The 11,096-nt window shown below is 36.0% G+C and overlaps 1 protein-coding gene across 3 annotated transcripts in view; it reads right to left on the bottom strand.

Moving 5' to 3' along the window:
* Window positions 1–2,152: 2,152 nt before the first annotated feature.
* Window positions 2,153–11,096, bottom strand: part of LOC140144077 (peroxisomal acyl-coenzyme A oxidase 1-like) — a 49,356-nt gene continuing 40,412 nt past the window's right edge. For all 3 annotated transcript variants that reach the window (XM_072165914.1, XM_072165915.1, XM_072165913.1), the window contains exons 12-14: window positions 7,725–7,871; window positions 5,634–5,840; window positions 2,153–4,015 (exon numbers count right to left, since the gene is read on the bottom strand). In XM_072165914.1, coding sequence (XP_072022015.1) covers window positions 3,947–4,015; window positions 5,634–5,840; window positions 7,725–7,871 — 423 coding nt within the window. In that variant the 3' untranslated portion in view covers window positions 2,153–3,946. The remainder of the gene's footprint in view (window positions 4,016–5,633; window positions 5,841–7,724; window positions 7,872–11,096) is intronic.

Genomic DNA, 11,096 nt, shown 5'->3' with positions numbered 1-11,096 from the left:
GACAGACTCATTTAGCTTAATCGCATCACACAATGATCTATGAAGAACTACTTTCACTTGACCTTTGACATAGCAAGCTTCAATCTTGCAAAAATACCACTCTGACAAACTAAATTTCTTTAAACAACAGATTGTCCTTATCAGCTTTTCTCTTAAAACAGAGTGATATTCATAAACCACTCATTTGGTGATGATGTAATATATACACATGTATAAATTTATCGTAAGACATTTTTTTATTGTGAATGGTCATACACTCGCCAGACTATCTACAACTATCATAGTAATATTAAAAATAATTTTGATTGCACGTTTATAAATCAAATATATATTGACACACCTGTCAACATAGCCAACACAATGTGATCTGCCACAGTACCTTATTTTCCAAACTGTGCTGACAAAATCACCTATCTTATACATAGTTACAAGGTTTTATCAGTACGTATTTCAGCCAATAGCATAATGAACAGCAAAATTAATGACCACACTTTTATTCAATCAGATGACAGGAATCTATAGATAAGAGGTATATAAAAGGCTGGTCGAGTGCAGATCCGTCGGAACAAACTTTTTAATATGGATTCTATTACCTCCACGACCCATTATTCAAAATCGTGCACTGTGATTTGTTGAAACGCGTCACGTGAGAGCCCATTATTCTGCAATAATGGGTCGAGCGCCATAACACATTCTATGCACAACATCACGCTTGGTTACGCGTACAATATTTCCGCGATGCGCGCTGTCACTTACGCGTACGCGCTCCAACTTTTAATTAAACAACTTAAAATATTTGTGCCAAAAAATGATATTTTCTCTTTAAATTCTCTTTAAATCGCACTATTTTCTGGTAATAGAATAGAAATAAAGGGTGCAGCATTATCCTTTACACGCAAATAATGTGTCCTCGGCAGTAAAAGCGTTTAAATAATGGGTTCGGCTCGCCTCACCCATTAGAGAGATTGCGGAGAGACGTTCACTGCAAACGCCATGCGGGTTACGGATTTCTGCATTTTGCGGTAGAACGTAATAGTCCCGTTCACATCAAAACTAGCCTCCTACACAGCCAGTTTGTGTCGGTCCTAACGCTCGTCGTTCCTAGTATGTTTGTGATAGCCGCATAGAGTCTGAACCAAGACTACGTGTACACGCAATTGCAATCATGATGGCGCTATGCTGAGGCAAATAATCTAAAGGTAATAGGAAGCACCCATTGATTCACCTTGGGTGCATCGAACCAGAGAAGATTATCTTCTTTCATCGAACTACTTTCCTCGGTATTGATATGCAAATACGACTGGCTGTATCTATAATGCTCTAAGCATTCAGTTCAGATTAGCGATATTTGAGTTTTGCGGGCTATTGGAAAATGAGTATAGGCCTATGTTCACACGTGTATGCTATTTGTCTAAATAATCTAAACAGAGTTTGGTGTTGGATGCCTGGGAAGTCTTGGTGTCATGATATTATTCGAATAACAAGAAACAAACTCCATTATCATATAAATAATACCCTGTTTACTTTCTAAAGCAAAATGAAAATAGATAATCTAATATGCCTAGTTCGATTACTACCCAGCAAACACAAATATATTACAAAAAGCGTTAAATGTCGGGTTAAAGGTTATGTGAGGGTCAAGGGCATTAAAAGTTTTAATAACATTCCAAAAACCCTTTGTTCTAAACTTGCTGATAAACGTTCTAACACAATAGACACTTAAATATGTTTGCCAAATGATATTTTACTATATAGCATTTCGAATTTTGGCTTAAAATGTTGTATTACTTTTTCAGTATATATAACACGAGTTTTCATGATTTTTATATAAACATACATCGATATGTTATCAAAACGTTTTAACTAAAACCAAAAACACATGCATTATCATGTTTTAAAAACATTTTGGAGTTTGCTGAATAGTATCCATAAGCAAAACACTTTGACAGCTGTTTAATGCACAACGAAAAAGCAAGGCGAAAAAATAGCGTTGCACGAACTTCTGATCCCAGTCCCAAACAGACAATTATACGCATTTATGCCGTAACACGACACAATCTTGCCTAAAACGCCTCTTCGCAAGCTGATTTTTGGACGGCATTTTCCACACACAAATGAATAGGCAATCTGCCCGTTCGAAAAAAAAAAAAAAAAAAAATCGAAATTTGTTCAATTCTTCTTGTCTATACGAGATCAAATTTTAACCCCCAAAATGGATTTTATTACATGTCGGACTCTACGTGTTCTATTAGGATACTTTGATTCGTTTCATAACATGATGAACATAACATTTTCTGCATTTTATAATGCGTTTTTTTGTCATTTTGGAACGTCATTTTTTGCTACCAACCGCAACGTAATCGCCTTACGGTAATTCCATGATTGACCAATTCACAATAGATTTCACCCTCGACCCTCTAGAGGGCATAATAACCGATTTTCGACGAATGTAGCTTGCCGTTCGCGTTCCCGTGTCACGTTTCACGTAAATTTCGCAATCTCTCTATTATTTATGTTTTTACTGCCTCGAACACATTATTTTTTGTGTAAAGGATAATGCATTACCCTTTATTTCTTAAATAAATGCTAACCTCATCATGACATCATCCAAGCAGCAAAGTTGAATTCCCATTGAAAAAGCGTTATCTGACGGATCTGCAGTCGACCATTCTGATAATCTTGTTTGTGAACTGTTAACTCCAAGGGTACTACCCTTTGTTACAGTGTCCCTGATTGGTTAATAATTACAATGTACATGATATAATCATCTGAGTAACCAATCAAAATACAGGTTTTAGACCACTTAGTATGTTTAAGCTTAATCCTCTTCAGGACTATATTTTTACCACATCTCTCGATTGGCTCAATACATGATATAGCTTTTTTATAACCCATCAAAATAGTTGTTAGAGGCTGATAACTTAGCCGTTATAGACCGTATGCATTCCCCGAGGCAGTAACGTAAAATCAAATGTTGTAATTTTCTCAAAAACTTCTCAATTTTGCAAGAATCTGTTACGCTAGTTGGAGTTCTTGCGACATTTACTTTCTCGAAATGTATACTTAAAGTACATAAAATAGAGATAATTTTTACATAAAATTTAATTATAAATTGCATGGGTTTTTTTTCTCAAATATTTCTGAGAATGAGGGTTTGTCTTTCTTATACAAGGACAATTAATTAAGGAATACTTTATTTACTTCAACTATGTGGAATTTTGATTTTGTTCACACATTATCCACAAGCTTCCTCCTACACATTCCTTCCAATCTTTTCTTTGTTGGCTCAAGTACAAAACTTTCAAAATAATACAGAGATTTTCTTCAGAAAGTTACTTTATGCTTTGTTACCTTTATACATTGCATTGACACTTAGCTGCTTCATTGCTAAACTATCACTCAAAATTCAGACCTGAAACTGACCAAGTGAAAAGATGAAAATCCTCAAAAAAAAAGCAGAAGGGTGAAATTGTGATCAAATTGGGCTGAATAAAGAAAACCTGTCAATTTGAGTGACGAAAAAAGCCGATATGCACTAAAAAGCTGACATGTTCCAGGTCTGAAAATCCTTCAGTTTCAGAATCACAGCTACACATTTGGTTATTTCATTATGATTTAAAATGCACACTCCCCCTGCCAAAGATTTAGCTTACGGTCTTCTGCAAAGGGAGTGTGTTTTTTTAAATTTTTATAGAATAGACAATTTCCATTTTGAATACTCACTCCAGTTGTGGAAGATATAGGCAAAGCCATACAGGGGGAGTATGGGTTATATATAAAATAATTCATTCCATTTGAAAACCACACTCCCTCTGTGTGGAAGTCTTTTCTTAAATTTCCCACATGGGTATGGCAGATTTCAAAATAATGAAATAGTCCATTTCCACATAAATCAATATTAAGAACCCTCTCCTGGAATGTCAAGTCATATCACCATCTTCTGCCTCTACAGTTTAGATTTAGCGATGTTCTCCTGCAAGAATGGCTTGATGTGAAGGTCGTAAGCATCTACCACCTGAAAGGTAGGAAAAGAAAGACAAAAACAATGTGTTACTGTATTTGAAAGAACCATGAGCAAACTCTCTCCTTAATTGGAGGGGATGTTCTTCATTCATAACAGTGCACAGCAAAGTCTGATGCATGCACTATAAGCTTTGTAATACATTATACTGTATACGCTGAAAGTTTCGCGGTGGTTTGATTTTCGTGAATTTTGCAGATTAATATATGCCCGCGAAAATAATAACCAGCGAATATGTTGAAATGAAGACATTTCTAATGTATTTTATTATATAAGTTGCTAATAACAGTGAATTTAACACCTTGCGAAATTGTCAGTGATACTTGAAACAGCGAAAATATCTGTACACGAAAATATTGGCGTATACAGTACACAAAGTATTACCCTTGGTTACACATACAAAATTTCTGCAATACTCGCCGTCACTTATAATTACGATTTGGCTATGCGTACCCGCTCCACCTTGAAGTAACTACCCTTGCGACTTCAAATTATTGGTTGCAAAAAAGTGATATTTTCTCTTTAAATCACACTATTTTGTGGTAATAGAATAGAAATAAAGGGTGCAGCATTATCCTTTATTTCTTAAATAATACATAATAAGCATTCAAATACAATATTGAAGCCACAAACTTATTGCGGATGTGGTAGGCATACGTGACCTCTATTAGGCTAAAAAAGAATTGTTTGATTATCCTCTTCCTAGCGCTCTAATCAAAAATCCTTTTTTTTTTTCCTTCAAAAGTTTGTTTAAAATATTTGTGACAAAGATTTTGAATATTTGTGACACGATCAACGGAAATGAGTCGGATGTCGCTAATATTGATTTTGATATATTGGCAAAGAAAGTGTTAAAATTCTTTTGTTTTATATTGTTTTCAGCGATTGATTGAAAGAAATTTGTATTAACATGGGGTTTTCAGTTTCTGAGAGCCCTAAATGTCCTATAGAAACATGTGTAAAACTCATTTTCGACCAGGGCTGACATTCGACTCATTCTACTTGATCATGTCACATTTTTGTCAAAAATTGTCCGACAGGAAACTTTCGTGTCTAAAATATTTCTAATTCAATTCCGAGTCCACTACCGTATTGTTTGTAATAAACGTCCGGGGCATTGCATTTTTCCAAAAGGGGGGCATTTATTGAAGGTGAATTGTCAGTGAAAAAAAACTTTCCGATTTCCGATGGTGCTCCTGTAGAAAAGAGGATTTACGGCTATACTAATGGCGACACCCATGTAAAATATCATTTTCGTGGTAAATGCATCAAAATTACACCTGTAAGTACATCATCAAGCAAGAATCTAGTGAAATTCTACCATAATTAGGCAATGGAATGGATGGAAGTGTGAGTCATAACAGGTTTTGTCCATGCAATTTACCGATCATCCCTGACAAGACTGACTGATTGATGCCAGTTTTTAAGCTTACTCACACGATATAGCATGGAATTTTTGTCAAATTTTCACAGAAAAATTGGAGGGGGGGGCGTTTATTAGAGGGGAGCGTTTATTACAAACAATACGGTATTTATTGCAAATGTATTTTTCTGATGAAAATACTCTAAAATTCTCTCATCCCAAAATAAGGCAGGCATAGACCACATATACCTCTTTATCATTGAGTGGCGAAGACTTGGCCCACTTGTACAGGTTCTCATACACATTGCCATCATAACGTCCCAGAATAGACCCTAAGATATCATCATGGATGTCAAAGGAATCTACCAGGGTCACTGCGTTGGGACGGATGGTGCCAAGTAGAGCGATGAGTTGACGGTCAGCCATGGCCAGTTGGTCACCAGTCAGGTAGCCATCCTAGAAAAAAACAGAGAGAAATTCAAAATCATTGAGACTAAGTTCCTGGAGGACTTCCTAAATGTGCATACATGCTTGTACCAATATGCTTATTATATGTATGCACATTAGTACGAGCATATGTTTTCTTTTAAAGATTCTTCTCTATTCCAAATGATACCATAGGCATTAGACAGCATACAATGCCACCCGAAGACAAGTCAAACAGAAACCAAAGCTACTGAAGTAACTAAGACAAGCAAAAAAGAAACCAAAGCAACTGAAGTAACCAAAACAAGCAAAGAAGCCAAAGCAACTGAAGTAACAAGCAAAGAAGAAACCAAAGCAACTGAAGTAACCAAGACAAGCAAAGAAACCAAAGCAACTGAAGTAACAAGCAAAGAAGAAACCAAAGCAACTGAAGTAACCAAGACAAGCAAAGAAACCAAAGCAACTGAAGTAACAAGCAAAGAAGAAACCAAAGCAACTGAAGTAACCAAGACAAGCAAAGAAACCAAAGCAACTGAAGTAACAAACAAAGAAGAAACCAAAGAAACTGAAGTAACCAAGACAAACCAAACTGAAACCAAAGCATCCAAGAAAAGTGAAGACTCGAAAACAGAACAAACATCTAGTAAGAATCGTGTATCTCTGACAGTCCAATTCCTCTGAAACCTTTGTAAAGTTGGCGAACATACAGCAATTAGTCTGAGTATGCCGACTCAACCGAAGAAGAAGAAGAAGAAGAAGAATAAACAACTTTGAGGAGATGTGTACATGTGTGTTTGAACAAACATGCCCAAGGTAGGCATCAGGCTTGGGCGATATTTTAATTAATCAAAAAAATAAATCATTTTTTTTAAATTGGGTACTCAGTTATTTAAAAACACTAATTGTAGTATCAACATTTTGATTTTATAGAAAATAATTAATTGTTTTTCTAAGCAAATAGATTTTTAAGCAATTTTTTCAACTGACAGGTGGTTTTTTTAAATAGTAATTAGTTACGTCCCTTCGCACGCTCTCGTGGAAAAATTGAGTTAGCTTGAAATTCCCCTGGACAAGGAACTCACTGCTAATTTGTCTCGTTGTAACCCGTCAGACGAAACTCGGGAGCTGATCCTGGTTGCGATGGTTATTTGTGGAATGTCTAGGGTGTGCGCTCTTGCAGCAGCAAAGTCCCTGAATTGTTGTTTAATGGTTTATGGAATGATGTGGGCCATAGTGGTCAGCGACAACATGTAAAGTGTGCTGAGGCTTGTGGATCAACGTCTAGGCGTTGTGCCTGTGCGTAGCGCACTATAAATCATTGCGCGCTTTTTTTTATTAGTTTCCTGTTAAAGATTTTGAAAAAGGGACAAGGTGACTTTTAATTATTAATTATTAATTATCTTTTATTTTCTTTATTTAGTTTGAACTATTACAAGCAACTATTGACTCGTTTTGACTAGAGCGGGCATTTAATTATTTCAAAACAATATTTGATTTTATAAATAAGTGAAGGTAGAGTTGTACTCTTTGTTTATTCATCATTATTGTTGATATTATTAAAGTCAGAAAATGGCAAGTAGAAGAAGTTGAAAGTTATTTTAAAGGAGAAAATTAGAAATAATCAAAAATAACTATTTTGAGATTTTCAATTTTGGACACGGGCGGTAAACAGGAAACTAATAATCAAGTGCGAAGGGCCTTATAGGTGGTTATTAGTTGAAACTACCACCAGAATAACAAGTGAAACACATCTTTCTCTACTTAAAATGCACAGCATATTTAATAGCGGGATTCTATGCAACAAATAATGCTCAACCTATTACAGTCACAAGATGTTCGAAAATAACTGATTAAAAAAATAGTTAATCGAAATCGATTGTTTTTAACAATTGCCTGAGCCTAGTATATACTTACATACAGAAATTCTCCTCTGTTCTGAATGATACCATGGACAGCATACAATGAGGCTAGGGCTTGGAGCACTTCCTTCACAGAGTCTGGGGCAGCGAGTTCTGCGACTGCAGAGAAGAAGTTGTCAACTACGTACAGGTGGCAATGGGCCTGGAAAAGAGAGAACAAAATTTTGAAGTTGAACAATATATTTCCACTCTGTTTATCCATTTTCTTGCAAAGATCCCGGGGGGATCACTCATATATGAAAGTTGTAAGCATCCGCATGAAAGAAAACACAGATTTAGGGTGGTTTTGAAAAGCAAAACGAGGATCCGCGCGAATCCGCGATTAGGGTCTCAAAACACTCATTTTACTAAAAGAAGGGGTGTTTTTTTAAGGATGATCCTCGTTTAGGGTAGTTTTTTTTAATTACCCAATTAACGGACATCAGTGGTGACATATTTGTCAAGTTATTCGGCACAAAAGAGTGGTTTCTGAGCAATTTTGCTAACACGATTTTTAAAAAATCGGAGCCGACTTCAACAGCGCCAATTTTAAGCTTGCCGATATCATCATACTGTCAATGACACTGACACACGCAATGAATAGGGGGCAAATTTCAACCCACCTCACTTATGGCGTTTTTATATTGTCTGTCCTTGTTTAGGGGTAAATTTCAAACAAATTCCTTGCTTAGGGTGTTTTTATTTGAGTGAAATCCTTGTTTAGGGTTAGTTTGACAAATTTTCGACATCCTAGCTTAGGGTCATTTTTGAAAGTCAATTCACGCGGATGCTTACAACTTCTATATATGAGTGGCCCCCCGGGGCAAAGATCAGGGATGAATTAATTAGTAGAGGTACTGCAATCTCTGCATGTGACATCGTTACTTGCAATCATGGTCACAATACCTTCAAAACAACTGATGTGCAGTCATTAACCTCTAAATGATAATATACAAATAAAATAAATGTGACCCATTCTGACAAAACCAGAAACAAGTTGCATTTTTGACATTTCATGATTTGAAAAAAAAAACATTTTATAAACTTACCAAAATTATATACTTTTCAAGATATGGATAATTTTGTAAATGATACCTTGATATTTTGGCCAAATTGCTATTCTGAGTAATGGGCTAATTAATTTTCTGCCTTGCACATGTTTGAATAGGGATTATTGTAGTTCAACTGTTAATTATTGATTAAATAAACCTCTTTTTATAATTAATAAGTACGTTCAGATGTGAGAGTCCACTAAAGCTGAAATTAAAAATTCCAAATTCAATTTTTTTATTGGAATTATGTCATCTTTAAACAATATAACTCAAAAACATGTCTGGAGACTTGTTCTGGGTTTTGTTGGAGCTGGTCACAAATACAATGTACCAACAACATGAATGTGAATAATATTGTAAAGATTTTTTTTTCCTTCTTTAAATATCAAAGTGAGACATGAAGCTACTTCTACCTTCCATTTTTTTTTAATTAGTCACTTTGCACAGGGAATAAATAAAGATTGGGAAGTGACACTTGAGATAAAAAGAAATACAACTAGGGAAGCCGCCATTACCTTGCCATCGCGTAGGCCTGGAACACTACCGCGATTTCTACCGGCTGCATCGTGTCCGTGCTCCGCGTTCAAGTCATGAAAATGACCCGTAAAATCGTGGCTTGCTGCATCCACGGTTAGACTTTTTCAAGCCTGCTACAGTGCAGTTTTTCAAATGTTGAACAGCTTTTTAATACTTTTAGTTACATTTTTAGCGCATCCATGAACTTAATTTATCAAATACATTAAATCAACCAACAATCCCGCTATCCGGGCCAAGATTTATAAAAGAAAAATACTGTTTCAATCACGAAAATTAACCTAATTTCGCGCATACACGTAAGACTTGGCGATAGTCTATTCAGATATCGTTGTCAAGCTCGAGGTGATTGACCCCGAATGATTGATAGTTGGAAACGCGTACTGTTACGCGTAGTCATGGTGCTGGGCGCGTTCGGGGGTGCTGGCGACCGTCGAGTCGACGGTCGCCAGCACCCCCTTTTTCCAAAATGGCGGCGCCCATGCTGGTACCAAATTTGTGGTTCGCGGCAGCTTCTGTACAGCATACCGTAGCGTGCAAATTTGGCCAAATTTGGAGAATCGGCGAATCACTGTCAACCCCTTGCTTTGCATCACAAGTTAAATACAGCTATCCTTCTTACCAATATGGCCCATTTCACGGTTAGGCGCCACTTTTTGATTTTCAACATATCTGGCCTGGTGTGTAAAAAATAATGGGGTTACAGAATTGACTGTTGGTGATTTTTCATTGTCTCTGTATGGCCTACCTCCACTAGCTTAATCTGCCTTTCTGCTTTTATCTTTCAGGGCACACAGGGGTAAGAAGTGGTCAAAACCACATTTTACTAGCAACCTGGAAACAGACATTTATTTTCCAATGCTGCCACTTTTAACTATGTTGAGCCTACCAGCTGCTTTTGTTGTTTTTATGTAGTGAACAAGTTGCACTATACAGCCATACATGAACAAAGTAACTGTTGTCAGTTAAACTAGCATGAGAACCATTTAAATTTCTGAATTCGGATGTGACATTTTCCGTTCACATCTATGTACCTTATTCAATGTGGAATAGATCAACTAATAATTTACATGAATGGCAAACTAGTGTGTTTTAGTAAAGTTCAGAGTCTTGTTACTATTTGTTGAACAAATTACACTTGTTGCTCTTAATATGTAGATACAGCGATATTTTGAATTTTTGCCAACAAATTCCGTTCACAGTTTTGTCACATCCGATTAATTTTCCAAATAGTATAATTTATTAACAAATAAGTGGCAGAATTTTTTCTCCTTGATTTTAAAAAATCTCCTGCTACAAGCTATCTAATGACACCATTTAATGAAAACTCCTTCATCAACTTAGCTTGCAGATGTCATTTCAAAGTTTCCGTTCACATGTGTCACATCCATGGTACCTGACTACCTGTCACATCCAAAATAGTTTCTTCAAAGAACTACGACAGGAATGGGACTAGGATGCCAGTTTGAAGTTATTTCATTACAGGTTTGTGGGGATCAAAAGGCACAACAAATCTTTAATTCAGTATGCCTTCTTTAATTGTGACAGGGGACTCAAAAAGCTTCAATTTCCGTTCACATGTCACATCCTCAAAATTAGTAGTTTTTAGGTCAAAATACAACATGATATTTGACTTTCTAAAATAGGTTTATTATTTCATACATGTCACATATGATTATTTCATGGCTTTGTTGATTGTCTTTGGGGACAGTTTTGTATACAATTTACAGAAGCGGATGTGACATTTTCAATTGTGAACGGAATATTTCAGTATTATAAACATTTTGCTTGTCAAAAATATA

The sequence above is a fragment of the Amphiura filiformis genome, unplaced genomic scaffold (genome assembly GCF_039555335.1).
Source record: "Amphiura filiformis unplaced genomic scaffold, Afil_fr2py scaffold_39, whole genome shotgun sequence".
NCBI classification, from domain to species: domain Eukaryota; kingdom Metazoa; phylum Echinodermata; class Ophiuroidea; order Amphilepidida; family Amphiuridae; genus Amphiura; species Amphiura filiformis.
This window is presented reverse-complemented; position numbering and strand designations above follow the sequence as displayed.